This window comes from Lissotriton helveticus, chromosome 7 (genome assembly GCF_964261635.1).
Source record: "Lissotriton helveticus chromosome 7, aLisHel1.1, whole genome shotgun sequence".
In the NCBI taxonomy this organism is placed as follows: Eukaryota; Metazoa; Chordata; class Amphibia; order Caudata; family Salamandridae; genus Lissotriton; species Lissotriton helveticus.
In genome coordinates, this window is record NC_136068.1 from 607,062,280 (window position 1) to 607,077,961 (window position 15,682).

The following is a 15,682-nucleotide window of genomic DNA, read 5'->3' on the forward strand; positions in this document are numbered from 1 at the left end:
GCATCATCATCATAGGACAACCGTTAACCCCTATGAATTGGCCTCTAACCTCTGCAGGACAACAGTAAACATCACAGGACAAACCATCAACAATCATAGACCTCTCCCAGATGGCCTTTCGTCTTCGCAAAATCAGCCTTGAGCTGTGTAGAAACAAGCTGACTTCTGGAGAAGAACTTGTATATCCTTGTAGGACAACCCTCCGGGTTAACATCTAACCTCAGCAGGACAACCCTCAACCGCAGAAGGACAAACCATCACCACCATAGACCTCTAGCTGATAGCCCCACAATTATTGCAGAAAGAAGTTGACAGCTGTAGAACAACCCACTGACCACTCCAATGTCACTACTGCAGGACAGTTCCTGACCTTTGCAAGAGAACCCTTGAATGTCTAAAGGAAATCCAGTCACTACAGTAAAATCCTCAACCATTGTGAGCAAGTCCCTCAACCTCTGTAGGGTATGTCTTCACCTCTGCAAGACAACCATCGACCCCTGTAAAAAAACACGTGGAACCTCTGGAGCACAACTCTTCTACCTCTGCCGAACAATCCCTCATCCCTAATTGCCACAGGAGAACCACTCAACTTTTTCAGAGCAGCTCTTTGGCTTTTCCAAGAATGTCATTACCCTATTAGGTAACCCCATGAACCCTGTAGTATAAACCAGATTTGCTGGCACTAGGGCAGTGAATAAGCTAGAGTGTTCACACATAGAAGAATGATCTTCTGCTGCAGATCTATGGGCAATCACAATCAAGGCTTGAATGAGGCAAAACTTACTCTGTGACTTTTTCAGGCATGATGGCCGTCCCATTGTTATACACAAAATAGGCTTCCATAACCGACTGTACTGTGGCCCTGCAAGAAACAAGAAGCACTGGGTAGTTGATGTATTTTTCCTGAGAGAATATAAAACGTGAATTTTCCACCCTCCCTCCCCCCTTCCTCAGATGGACCTTCTGTAATCAGTATCCCTACCACAGCCCTCTCACCACTATTTATATTCCTCATGATATCATAAATTTGTTTGTATCCTTATGGATGTTAATGCCATCAGCGTTATAGTCATCATTTTTGGCAACATCCCCCCTCTCTGTGGCCCCCTTGTCTAGGTCCTCCTCCAACACCCAAAAAGACTATCAAGAGCCTCGGAGTGTGGTTGGACAGCTCACTTTCTTTTAATGCCCAGGCCACTAAACTCTCAGCCACTTGTTTTGGTATTATGAGGGTGCTACACAAAATATTTCCCCTCCTCCCCCTGGAAGCAAAACAGGTAGCCATTCAAGGTCTCATTCAATCACGCCTTGATTTTAATAATGTACTCTACCTTGGCGCCCCAGAATACACCCTTCGCAGGCTGCAGATTGTACAGAATTGCGCAGCGCGCCTACTGCTCAAAATTCCCCGCAGGCAATCAGTGAGGGCCGGACTGATCAGCCTTCACTGGCTTCCGATCCGGCAGAGAGTTTTGTTTAAAACACTATGTATAGCTCATCAAGCCTTCTGGGACTTAGGACCCAGCATCACACGTGAGCTGGTCACCCACTACACCCCTAACCGTACTCTTCGTTCCAGCCAGACCTTCCTGGCAGTGGTGCCAAGAATAAAAAGATCCAGATCTGGCGGAAGGACGTTCACATACAACGCATCCAAGACCTGGAATACCCTGCCACTCCACCTTAGAGCGAACCCTAACCTCACGGAGTTCCTCAAGCAATTAAAGACCTTTTTGTTTGCATCCTCGTACTAACTGTATGCCCCCCTTCCTGTCCCTGGTAAACTCTGGCTATCCTAGCGCTTGGACGCCCCCGGGCAACAATTCGCGCTTTATAAATTCACAAGTTACAGTTACAGTTACAGTACCTGAGATTTACAAAAATACAGGGGTTGTGACAGCATAACATCTTTTTGCAATGTCCCAAAGCCTCCTGCTAGTGAGAAGAGGCTTCCTGGCTTGCAAGTGGCAGTTGCTAGCCACTCAACTAATAAAGGAACATGAGAGAGGCATTATCTTGTTTGCTGGTATGTGTCAATGTTTTGTGACTACTATTATTGTTGCAAATCATTGATCTGTAACTGACCCACGATTTGGGGTGGTAAATGATTCACGAATTGAAATCTACACCCTTGAAACAGCTTCCCCGTTAGCAATTGTGACTAATGACCTTAGCCCGGGGATGTGAAATCATATCTTTACCTATTTACAGTAGTTCCAAAGTCTTTACATTATTGCACGTTAACACATTTTAAATGTACTGCCGCCTTTTATTTCGATCCTGTACTTTGCCCCTTCAGCCTGTCTGCTCGAGTAAGCATTGCCTCGTTTGAAGTTGGCATAGTCAAGCAAGAACCTGCAAATTTATTTAAGTCAGAGTTCTGCCACACCCCAATGTATTTTTGTCCCAAGGACTTCTTGCATTCACCCAAAACCAAAGCAAGGCACATGCTCCTTGGTAAATACCCTGAGTTTCACATTTCACCATGTGTTTCATTTTTCACTTGCTCTATTGTGGAAAATGTACAGAAAATAAATTTAAAGTGAATTTAGCATTGTGTGCCTCAGCAACTCAAACAGCCAATCTCGGGACCATTGAAATTGAGAAATTACGTGTCCATCATCCACAACATAACATCTCTCCAACATCTGGCCACTGGACAGTATACAATGATTTTCTTGATCACTCCTTCACAATTTACCAGCTTCTAAAAGTAAAGGGCAGTAACACCATGCAGAAAAAGGGGCTTGCGTGATTCAATCACCTGGCAGCTCGGTAGGTCTGGCCATACACTTTGATACTTGCAATGTAGACGGTCGCTCTTGTGGCCTTCACTAAGACCCTGAGGTTGAAAAAAAGACAAACATAAACTCATGTAGATCCATTCAGATATCCATCATTCAGCAAAATCTATAAACCAAATTGATCACTGTTTCCTCTGGGATAGTCTAATCTAGCACTCTTAGCTCTAAACAGCATTTTCTGCAATTAGATGCCAAGTTTTCAATATGGAAATTAATCATGTACTGTATCATGGGCAGCAATTAGCACCAGTGACGTCAACATTAATGAGCAGAATTAGAATATAGTAAAGTAATAAAGAGATGAGGCAAGACCAAGGCACACTGAACAAGTACTTTGTGGCATTAGAGAAAGTATGTAAGCAGGGTCTCTATTAATGGTGCAAGTCCCATCCTTTGTTAGAAACTACTTGACGGTTATTAGAATACCTAGATGTCACACATTGATACACTTTTTGGAATGAGTGTACAATTATTGAAAGACTGGGAAGATATATATTGTCTCATAGGCAATGATGGAACTTTAGCTTAACGTACAACATCGGTTCAAAAGAATAAATCATCTGCAAACTGAATATGGAAGATGTAAAAAAAAAAAAGAGGAGAGCTACAGTCTGAGGTGCAAGAAAGATTGTAGACAAGTAAAAATGCCCTGAGAGTAATGAAACATCACAAAGTCAGAAACACTGAAAACCGTTTTTTACCATGTCTCATATCTGTATCTGGCAGTAAATATGACTACATGTTCAAGGGACCTAACGCAAAATAGGACATAACTTTTCCACCAAAAGACAAGACATTTTCCCAAAAATGTAATTATCATCGTTCTCTAGTACAGCAATACAAAACACTAACATGATTGTTTTTTAGAGGACATGTGCCTAGTGCAGTCAGTTGGAAGGTACAAATGAACTGTAAGAAGACAAGGAGAGGACAGAAGGGAAACGGACACATGGAAAGGTGTACAAACATATTGGGGAAGACAATACCCACGCCACTATCAGTGCCTACGGTGAGGGGAGAAAAAACGTACACCAGTAGATTAATTCTTGCAAAAACATAAATAACAATCTTGCTCTTTGGAACTAAAACTTTTGTGAAATGTTCCAATATTTAATATAATTATAGTGATACACATTTTTGTATCTTCACATTTGGCTAGAATTTATAAGTACAATTTTCTTTTGACAAATCTGAGATAAGAAGACATACTTCTTTACAATTGGTGTAAAAGCACTAATTAGATTGAGTTTTAGAGACTTTAGTGATTTATTGGCGTGTGATAATGAAATTTTGAGCACAGAGGAAGGGAAACAAATCAGAGGAGTTTGAATCTTGACCTTCAATGATTCCCTCAAAAGTAGCCTTAAAAATACATCAACATTCTATCCACTAAAAGAAGCACCGTGCTGTTTAGAGGTAGTAAGTACATGCAGCAACATTAAAAGAATTATAGATACTATGGGGGAGATTTACTAAGATTTTGCGCTGTCTTTTTTTTCTAATTTACTTTCCAGCGGTAAACTTGTTTTGAGCAGGAAATTACAGAAAAGAAAAGCAAAGCAGCACATAGCAATGCTTTGCATTACTTTGCACCATGGGGGCGTACCAAGGGTGGAGCATGGGCATTCCCATGCCACCACCCAAGGTTTCTCATGCTAAATTCGATTTACTAAGTAAGGTAGATTGGGTTTAGTATGAGAAAACTGCGCCCTTTTCAAGTATGGGCAAGGAAGGAGAAATGCTTTTCCGACTTTGCATGTGTGCTGCACTGTACAGCACGCATACAAAGAGGGAAAATGTTTGAAGTGAGTCTGTGCATAGTATTTTGTACTAGAAGGGTACCCTTGATGGAGCAAGGACTCGTAGAAAAGAGACTTGCTTGGAAGCAATCCTCTCATTTAACTTCCTAACATGTTCTTAATTACATATTGTGTGAACAAATACGCACCACATAAAGTATACGAGGGTTAGAGAAGTTTGCCTATGTGTTTACTAACGTAAGTAACTCGAGCGTAGCTCTAAAATGGCTGCTTAAGGGAAATCTTTATTGCGCATGCGTTAATTGCATCTACGCAGTATGACGAGCTGTCGCTTGTAGGAAAATGGCTTCATTAAGACTCACGTGCTTTGCATCTGCTTGCTTGAAACTAAATGGAGCTATTTTACTAATGCTAATGTGGGGAAAGTATTAATGAGTAAAGGGAAATTGAGTAGAGGTGGGTGGTATACAGTGAAACCATTTATTCTTTAAAGTAACGTCTGTTTTTCTGACTTTATTACTAGTGCGCATTTGGGTCTCTCAAGTATGACAGAAGTAAGCAGAGCCATGTAATTGAATCGTACATCTGCGCATGAAACTCCTGAGGTGGAAAGCCGGGAGCTTAATTTTTAACACACTTGCTCTTTGCACACTTAGCACCTTTATTTTAAAACTGTGCAACCTAATTTTACCCTGTCTGATTGGGGAAACACTCACTCACAGTAACTCAGCCAAGACCGGCGCTGGGAGGTGAGGAGACACCGCGGCCCTGGAGACTGCCGGTGGAGCGATCAGCCATCTTGGGGAAATTAAAGGGTAGCGGGCTAGTTTCTGTTACTTGTTACGCCATAAATGCGGGCTCCAACGTGCACGCGCAGCGGACGCGCGCTAAAGGCAAGCCCGTTTGCGCCTGTCTGCGCCCAACCGAGCCCAGAGGCCAGAAATTCTGCCCAAAACGAGGTAAATATTCCATATCTGACCCATATAACATACTCTGCTAAATCTTTGCTTACGATTAGAACACACAAACAAACTAAGAGCCTAGCTTATATATGCTGTCCTTGGAAGTTCCCAAATGTGCTGGAGGGTCCAGTAGCTTGTAGGCATTGTCTATTTCAAAGAGATCTGACATTGGTTAGCTGATTGAATTCAAGGAAGAGTATGGATCGAGTCACAGTCTATACAACGTAAGATCGTTAGCAAAACATCCCTTTGAAATATGGGATTTGATTACCTCAAACTCCCCTCAAATCTGTTTTTTACAGAAACTTGGCTAAATCCCACTAGCCACCCATTGATAAATTTAGTTATTCCAGAGTTATACATTTTTATATCTGGACAGGGAAGGGAAAACGGGGGTGGCATTGCCATAGCCTTTAAAAATCATCTTACTGTGAACTGGATTTCCACCTTAGGTAATGAAAGCTTAGAATTGGGAATCTTTAAGATCATCATATCACCTACAGATAGCTGGAACGGAGCACTGATCTATCGTCCCCCGGGATCTAGAGCTAACTTCATGGATCAACTGATAGAACAAATAGCCATGCATGTGCTCGCTTCAAATAAATTCCTTTTGTTGGGTGATTTTAACTTTCATGGTGAAGATCACAACAACCCTGAAGCCAACAAACTTCTTTCCAGCCTAGACTTAATTGGACTTACTCAAAGAGTTAAAGGCCCAACACTTCTGCTGGCCACTCGACGTAATCTTCTCCAACATAGAGCACCTGATTTGTAACCCTCCAGACACCCTTACATGGACAGACCACTCCATGATTATGCTTTCTATTCAATTGCCGTGCCTGAATAGCTTAGAAACTAATTTAGGACGAAAAAAAGAGGTGTGTAGACCATGGCGAGACCTTTATGTGGAAGCTTTTAACGAGGCTTTCCATTTGCCTTTGCCTTTGTGACAGCATTGGACACAGTGATCCCACAAAAAAACTACGGTTCTCTTCAACGGCGACCGTCAGCCCCCGGCACACTTCTGAGCTAAAGACTGAAAAATTCAAATGTAAGATATTGGATAGACTTGGGCGATCTAGTAAGGATCCTCAAAATAGACTACGATACAAACAGTCTCTGTCTAGTTATCATCAGAACTTAAAAACAGCTATACGTTTGTTTATTTTGAACCAAATTGAACACGCCAGTAATTTCTCAAAAGCCCTTTTTAATATAGTAAGGGATTTTGTATCCCCACAAATCTGCAGACAATCCCCAGTGGGAGTTATGCAATTCATTAGCAATCTATTTCCAAGAAAAGATTACTAATATTTACGCGAATTTTCCATCCACCACCTCTCAGAACCTTGAAACTCTCACTAGACTAGGCGACTTAGAAAAAGTGGCACGCAGTACTCTCGACTATTTTGAATCAACCACGCTTGAGGAGGTTTCCAACCTACTGTCCATCGCTAAATCTGGCTCGCCTCAAGATCTCTGTCCTCAAAAGACAATGGCTCTCCTAGCCATCAGCTGTACCCAAGCAATCCAAAATATTTTTAATCACTCAATACAATTGGGTATTATCCCGACAACATGGAAAGAAGCATTCGTACACCCAATATTGAAAAAACCTACAGCTAATCCTCGAGTACTCAGTAACTACCATTCTATTTCCTTGCTACCCTTACTGGGTAAGCAATTGGAAAGTATAATAAACAGGCTGCTAAGTCTATACCTGGAATCCAATAAAATTCTGGACCCTTCGCAATCAGGCTTTCGACCAGGATTCAGCACTGAGCCGCCATTCTGGCTGTGACTGATTCCTTGAGGCAGACAATGGACGGGGGAGGATAAGTAGTACTGATCCTATTAGATCTCTCCGTGGCGTTCGATACCATCTCACACTCAAAGCTCACGGACAGATTGCACTCCTGTGGCATCCGAGGTACAGTCTCAAAAAGGCTGCAGCATTTCATGTCAGACAGAACGCAAACCATTATGTTAGGGCCATATCTGTCGGGAAAAATGTGTTTGGATAGGGGTGTACCTCAGGGCTCTTGTTTAAGCCCAACTCTATTTGACATATATATGGCCCCTCTGGCAAAAATAGTACAGTAGCTTAGCTTTGAGATATTTTCATTTGCTGATGATACTTGACTTATGTTTACTATCGGCCCCAATCAAGAAGCAGAGAAAATTTGGTTCTCCGTCGGTATGCTTGCAATCTCCAACTGGATGACAGAGAACTGTCTTCAGCTGAACCCTGGAAAAACTGAGGTAATGTTAATGGGGAAAGCCTCCGCCATCTGGTCGGATGAATGGTGGCCCTTACAATTGGGAGCAGCTCCCGCTCATAAATAATGTGTAAAAAACTTAGGTCTAAAACTGGATCAGACATTAACAATGAAAGACCACATTGCTGCCACTACCAGCTCCTGTTATTATAGCTTGCGTCTATTGCACAAGATTATTCCTTATCTGCCTATTAATCACGTAGAACTCTGGTTCAAGCCATGGTGATTAGCAGATTGGACTATGGTAACGCTCTGTTGGCCGGAGTGGGAGACCCAGCTTGCTAAATTACAGGTGATCCAGAGCACTGCGGCGAGAATGATCCTGAACCACCCAGCAGGCTCTCCCTCTGGCTCCTTACTGAGAGAGTTACGTTGGCTACCTGTGAGGAAGAGATCATATTTTAAAATCTGCTGTCTCACCTACAATGCTTTAAGAGCCAAAGGTCCTTGCTATCTTCAAAAGAAACTCACAAAACATGTACCTTGCAGAAATCTTAGATCCAGTACACTAGACCTTCTACAGGTACCCCGTATACGTCTGAGTCGCACAGGGGGGATAGCTTTCTCGTATCTTGCTCCAAGATATTGGAATAAATTACCTGTGGCCCTGCGTGAAATTCCCATATATAGTACCTTCAGGAAACAACTAAGAGCTTACCTGTTTTAATTTTGCTGCTGGTCTGATTTCTGGTTCTCAGGTTTTATTTCTAGGCAAGCGCTGAGATGCCCCCGGGTGAGTTGTGCGCTATAGAAGTAACTATAACATAACATAACCTAACATAACATGCCTATTAAGAGTGAGCCTGTGTAGTGAAAGAGCAGCTCTTGTGATTTGGCACCCTATGATGACCTTCAACTACCACCATTTTAACTGACTTTAGTGTGTTACTTTACCCTAGTCTTAATGTAGGACGGTCCTGTGTATGCCTGCTTTTCTTCTGTCTTGTAATCTTGCTGTCTTTTAGTGGGAGCTGTCATGGAGTAGAACAGTACATTTATATTATGAGTTCTTACAACTGGCTTTGACATGGCCTCATGTCATCTTTTTTTCTGACCATGGCTTGCTTGCTGATGAGTTCTTACTATTGGCTTTGACATGGCCTCATGTCATCTTGCTTTCTGACTTTACCTTGCTTCAAGCTTTTCTGTGTGCCCAGCAGTGCTTGCAAGTTGTTTGGTTATGAGAATTATAGGTGTTTACTGTTGGCTTTGACATGGCCTCATGTCATCTTGCTTTATCTGTCTTTGCCATTTTCTGTGCTCGCACGTAGCTGCAAAGTGGGTAGGGCATGATTTTGCTCCTCACTTATTTTTCGCACCTCACCGACCAGAGTGAACTGAAATATGTTGTGGGAAGTGTCTGTGGAATGTACAACACTGCCTCTGAGTCAAAATTCGGGTGCTTGGCCAGCCTCCGTCTTGGCCTTGACGCAAACTGGTACCAGCCAGATCGTTTTTTTCCAATGAGAAGGGGGCGAGGTTTTCTAGAAGCTTCGCTTCACGTTGAGTAATGGTATTAAAGCTGGGAGCTTTCGCGGGCCAGGTGCAAGTTCACCACAGAATAGACATATTACTGTGGAGGTGACGGAACTTGAGCCCTGACTGAACTCCTTCCTGGGCTGTTGAACGGGCTTCCCAGTTAGAGTTGGCGAGGATGTTGCAGAATCAGCCGGTGAGGTGTTCTTAACCATTTCGGTACATATTTTCTACTCTTTGCTACTTATATATATATATATTGCATTCTATTTTAATTGTTGATTTAATTGATCACTTGATATTTGGGAGTCTGCAATTACTGATACATTCGGCCTGCCTTTTTAAAACATTGCATTAATAAACTTGTGTGTTATTATTACATGCACCTTGATTTGTTTTCTTACCTTGTCTTAAGTAAGTGTTGCTCAAAGTGTATTATTTAAAGGTGCAGTGATATTTGTCTCCAAAGTGGGAGTGCAGGGTTTGGGTATGTCCTTTTTGTGAAAAGCACGTTCATTACAGCCCGGAACGATGACTTCAAACTTGAATACAAGCCAAGGCCACAGAGTGCTCTGGCCTGGGAACTGAGCGGTGAAGAGTTCACTGGAATGAAAGAATATGTGGAAGCTATTATAAATGTTGCAAATATAATGTGAATACCGGTGGGAATAAAGTTTGGGAATAAAATTTAAGGGGATGGATCAATGAACAATGGGCTGACTGAAAAAGGTGACAAACTGTAAACATGGTGTGATGATTTTCCCCCCTTGCCTGACCAATCAGAGTTAGTATTTTACGATATTGAAACATTAATGGGTGGTACATGATAAATGAAAAGGTATAATTGAGGTAGTTTTAGCTAGTTAATTAGCAAAGAACAGGAGGGTGTCTGCGAGAACGAGAGACGTCGATGCTGAGATGCTGAGAGCCGTGGGTGCTCTCGGAGAGATGATGTGAGATGCTGATGAAGAGCTGAATGCCGAGCCTACTATCCTAATTATTAGGCTTAGAAAGAAGATCGCGGAAGAATCTCGAGGAGGAAGAGAGTGTCAGAGAGGGGTGTGACTAGTGCGTCGGTACTAGGGAGGTCATCTATCCTGTCCTGAATCCTGTCCTGAAGTCTTTGTCTCCTGATCTATTCTGGGGACCTCGACCAACCCTTTGGCCAGGGGGTTGTTCTTCACACCTTCCTAGGTATTTATTAATTTCGCACGGTTGCAGATGTTCTTTTCACTCTGTCCTTTCCTTTCTGAGCATAAGTCATTGCAAGTTTAAAGTAAGTATTAATGATTTGATTAATTACATTTTTCCTCCCATGAGTGATGGTGAATGTACTGTACTTTGGAGTGGTTTTCACACAAAGAATTTAGATAAAGATTTAAAACTTTTCAGAGTCTGCGGTTATTTTGCTTAAGTATAAAGGTTAATATTAAGTTAACATGTTCACCATCAACTAGTTTAACTAATGGTCCATCAATCAGAGGAAAGAACGTTTTGATCAGTGAAAGGTTGATTAGGAATAAGGAATAATCAATTTTAGGGTATGAAAATTAATAAACTTTAACTCCAGCGGTTTACACAAAGTTGTGAGTCTTTAGGGGCCCAGGTGAGTATATGGTATTGGAGTATCTGTTGCTGGTACACCGCTGGATCACCCTTCCAGTACAAAACCTATGCTAGAATCACAGACACCCCTTTGCACCATGGTGCAAAGGTGTCTCTTTGGTGCCAGGCAGCTGATTTCAGTGCCAGCGCTAGTGAGAGGGGAGAAGAGTGCCTTATTTTAGTAAAAAGGGAGCTCTCCTCTTCTCTCCTTAGCACGTAGCGCAGCATTTGCAGCTGCTGCCCTACGTGAAAAGTAGGTAAATCTCACTCTATGATTGTTAAGCCCACAAGAGAGTGCAAATGTATGGCGTTTCGTACAAGCCATGAAAACACTGTTATTAACAATGTGACAAGGCAGCAAATGCTGCTCTTACGGACAGGCCACCTAATGTAAAGGAAGTAATTAAACAAGCAAGAATTTAAGATTATCTGAAACTGCATGGGAACCCTGCATTTTTTTTAAAGGTCCTACAATTAAAAAAAAACAGATCAATGGCAAATACAGGGACTGATGTAAAAGCATGTATTTCTTAACAGCGAATTTCTTATGACACTAGTATATTATATTGTGTCAAAAGTCCATCAACCATCGGAGAAACCTGCGGTGTCGAACCAGGGTAGACTGCACAAAGTTTTGAATGTTTAGACATAGCTGTATGAATTTATTGTCACCATAATTGAGTTGTGAAATGTCTCACAGACTGCCTGGTGCAGTCCTTTGTTTCCTTGTTGCGTCTGGAATTTTGAGTTATCCGCCCCTTCTGGAATGCTGTTTCTAGAATCTCCTTAACTTTAATTCAAAGCTCACCATTGAGTTTGTCTCGAGAAGTTTGCAGATGTTCACATCTTCAACATTTTGTCATATTTGTTGTTCAAAATACAGTGTCCATAACAACCAAGTCACCATCTTTATTTCTTATTTTATAGAAATCTTCCTGTAGTTGACAAGACTGTTTAGGAACCTGTGTTCACTAATTGTTATTTTCTTTTTCTTTTCTATGGTGCTGCGATGTTACTATTTTTCATTTTAGTATTAATTTCTCACATTTAAGTGTGATTTTATATTTAAACAAACCACAATGAGTGATTTTTACGTTAATAGATAACTATATTTGGAGTGTGTTTACGTTGTTAGTCAGCCACAGTGTCATTGGGCTTTGATTTAAAAGGCACCTTTTTAAATGACATTTTGTATTGCTGTATACTGCGCATATTCGTTTCAGGAGCCAAGTATTCAATGCGTACTCGTTAAAACTGTATTGTTATTGTTAAGTTCTGTGTGAGGGCCATTAATGTAACTTTTTAATAATTTGGTCACTAAATCTGAGCATCCGCAAATGATAATGGTCACTGGAGAAGAATTCTACCTTGTGCAATATCTATAGAGGCCACAGCGATGGAAACTTTGCACTGTATTACTCTTGGGGAAAGGCCCGCAGCGTCGGATTGATAACGCGGGCACTCGGGCAATGCCCGAGAGGCCGGTGTCCAGTTCCAGCTGTCTCCTTTCTGGTGAAGAATTGGCTTGGTAGTTTGGTCTGCCCTGTTCCCATGATGCACTGGGCCAGGGACAGACTAATTTGCATATAGCCAGGTTCTGAGCTGGGATGGGGCAGTGAGCTAAATAACGGTGATGGATCAAGCCCTGATCTTTGGACTGGGTAAGAGTGGTCTGCTTAATTCAGACACTCTGTTCATCACCACCCCCTTTTCTGAATCAGTTCCAGCTGTGGGCGGTGCCTGGGTTGATCGGATGCTGCAACGGCCCAGTGGGTGCTGGAGTGGCCTTTCTGAAGGCAGATGGGCGCTCATTACCTCCCGTTTAGCAACAGGAAGAGGTGTCACTCCCTTTCTCTCCCTGGGCCGGCCCTTTAATGAATGCATATTGCGCAGAGGCAGGAGGCCTGAGCAGAAGCGGCCTCACTTGTTTTCAGGTGTGTTTCACCAGTGTGACTAAATCAGTGCAGTTTTTTTTACGCTCTCCCACCAATATTTCGCTCGCTGAAGCAGTTTTTTGCAGAAAGGAAATATGCAAATTTGGGACACTTTTATTTAGCGTGCCCGGCCGATTTTTAATCCCAATCCAACCCTTGGAAAGGGCCGTCACCCACAGTTACTTTAATGTTTGTTTTGATTGTCCCTTCTCTGTGGGAACCTGAGGAGTGATTGGTTGGATTGAAAATCCTTGATTTAATTGAGCATGTTTAGGTTTAGACTGCTAGACTTGCTGCTGTCCACCTTGGAGGTGGATGCCTCTCTGCACCGCTTGAGACTCCATGCTTATCCCATTTCTGCTCATAGAGTTAATCTCTTGGGCGAGCACATTTCTTTTCCTCTTCTTGTGAACCTTCATTTGGTTTTGGCTTCGAGGATATATATTCAGCGGACGCCGTCTACTTATACTTCCACTAATCTATTTCCACATTTAGCTTAGCATTAGGGAGTTTTCCTTTTGGGGAATTGAAACATTTTATAACTTGCCAAAATAAGCCTTTAAATAACTGGACTTTGCATTGTTTTTCTGAAATCCTCAGATTTGATTGCCTTACGCTGCGACCTAATGATTATTTATTGAAGACTAATCTGATTGACTTGAAATTGTAACTTTGCTAATCTGCTAATAAACCTTTATGGTTTGCAAATCTATTCCTCTTTGTCATTTTTGGGGTCAAAATATGCTTCACTGTTACTGGGATGCTGTTATATTGTTGATGTTACGCCCCAACTCGAGGAAAAGATCCATCACCGGAATACAGGTAAATTCTGAATTTGCACCAAGCTTTTGCATGTTGAAAAAACCATCTGTTATCTGCTGAATCACATGTGACATAGTACATTTCTTTCAGGTCTTTCTTAAGCACATCATCATATAGATATACCCCCAGATTCATCAAGAACACATTTTGCTATTCCTTAATAGCGAAAAATAGCGATTCACTATTAAGGAATAGCAAAATGCTATTCATCAAGAAATCACTAACAAAATAGCGATTTCCAATAATTCCTTAATTGTGACTCGCAAAATGCGAGTCGCAATTAAGGAATATCTCCCCATTCATTCCTATGGGCCTAGAGGCCCATAGGAATGAATGGGAAGACAATCTCAATTTGCTAATCGCAATTAGCGATTCGCAAATTGAGATTGCGATTTCAAGGGTGCAGGTGTGTCCAAAGGACACCCTATTGCACCTCTGAAATTGATGTGTGCACATATGTTGCGCACACACATGCCCTTAGGGCATGTGTGTGCGCAACATGAAACTTTGGAAAATGCACTTTAGTGCATTTTTCAAAGTTTTTGCTATTTACCACGTAGTTAGACTTTGCGGAAAATAGCGGACCCAGATTGCGAATTTGCAATTTTAAAATGGTTCATGAATTGCATTTAACGAATCTCAAATTGAGATTCCTTAAATGCAATTAATCGCAATCTAGCGATTTCTAGAATTGCGATTTTGCAAAAATAGCGCTCGCAAAGGACCAGATTCTCAGAATCTGGCCCTTTGCGAGCTGATTTTAGTTTGATGAATCTGGTTGATAGTATTTTGTGTGACACCGCACATTCTCTATAAGCTTCTGTGTTTTTTGTCTCCTACTTGCTATGGCTATCTATACTTACCTACATATACTTACCTTCATGATATTCTGGTAGCCAATATTCTGGCTATGGTGGTTTGCAGTGGGATATTTTAGTGCTCAATATTTTGACAGACAGCCACTTGAATATCTGTAACACTGGCAAGGGGTTGGCGTTTCTTACTTTTTGATGGCTTCGCTGTTTTTCTGAACTTCAGCCGCAGTGGTAGAAAACTCTAGGATGACGAGGAAAGACCGATCTACGGCATAAATCTGCAGAAGCAAAGGGAGGAAGAGATGGAAGACAAAGATGGCGAAATAGGGGGTTATTCGCGTAACTAGACAATATGCCACATCCTTCTGTGATACCATAAATGGCTCCAAATATCTGCCCTTGAAGGAGATCACACATGGCGGCGAAAGTTACCATCTATACATATTACCAAACACTCACACTACCTTATCGATAGACGCACTACTATTTGATTTACACAGAAAGATACACAGATATACCCAAAGACGAGATGGAGACACACTGCATTACACGTGTATGCATTGCCAAGCAATGTCATGGAGTGTTACACACTGTACTACACATACTACCACACTGCCAGATACAGACATGCTCCAACCATCAGACACACAAACATGGTCTCTCACTCTCTCTGCTTTCTACTTGCACATGTCTCTCTCGACCCATCTATCTCTCTCCTTCTCTTCCTCTCTCCTCCTTTCTCTCTCTCTCCCTCTCATCTCTTGCCCTGTCTCCTTACCTTGCTCTCTACGCCCTCTGTCTACTTCTCACTCTTCTCTCTTTCTCCATCCCTTTCTGTAGCCCTCTCCTTCCTTCACTCGTCTCTGTCATCCATTCTCTCTCCTCCCCTCTTATTTATCTCTTCTCCCCTTCATTGCGTTTCAGTTTCTCTCTCCCATGATATATTCCTCTTTCTCCCTCTGAGGCTCACTCACTACCTCTTTGTCCCACTTCCTCCATCTTTCTCTCACTCTCTCCCACACTGTACGTACGTCCAGGTCCTTGGTAGTGTTGAGGCCCCCTCTGTCATGGGCTATCACTGTTACTCTGTATTGACCCTTCAGAGAGCTGTCGAGGGAGCTGGCCACCCTGAAAAGAGAGGAAAACGCAAATTAAAAGTCTCTTCCCCTGGACTGATGTGTTCATGCACAGACTCACCGGTAACGGTTAAAGCTTAAAACTC

At 42.1% G+C, this 15,682-nt stretch overlaps 1 protein-coding gene across 2 annotated transcripts in view; it reads right to left on the reverse strand.

Moving 5' to 3' along the window:
- Positions 1-15,682, reverse strand: part of CDHR2 (cadherin related family member 2) — a 365,548-nt gene that overhangs the window by 44,727 nt on the left and 305,139 nt on the right. Inside the window, exons 23-26 of one of the 2 annotated variants that reach the window (XR_013598636.1) lie at positions 15,492-15,588; positions 14,650-14,738; positions 1,868-2,842; positions 785-1,097 (exon numbers count right to left, since the gene is read on the reverse strand). Coding sequence is in view for 1 of the 2 variants with exons in the window: in XM_078652806.1 (XP_078508932.1) it covers positions 785-862; positions 2,765-2,842; positions 14,650-14,738; positions 15,492-15,588 (342 nt within the window). In the remaining variant the exon portion in view is untranslated. The remainder of the gene's footprint in view (positions 1-784; positions 1,098-1,867; positions 2,843-14,649; positions 14,739-15,491; positions 15,589-15,682) is intronic. The other variant, XM_078652806.1, reaches the window with a different exon arrangement.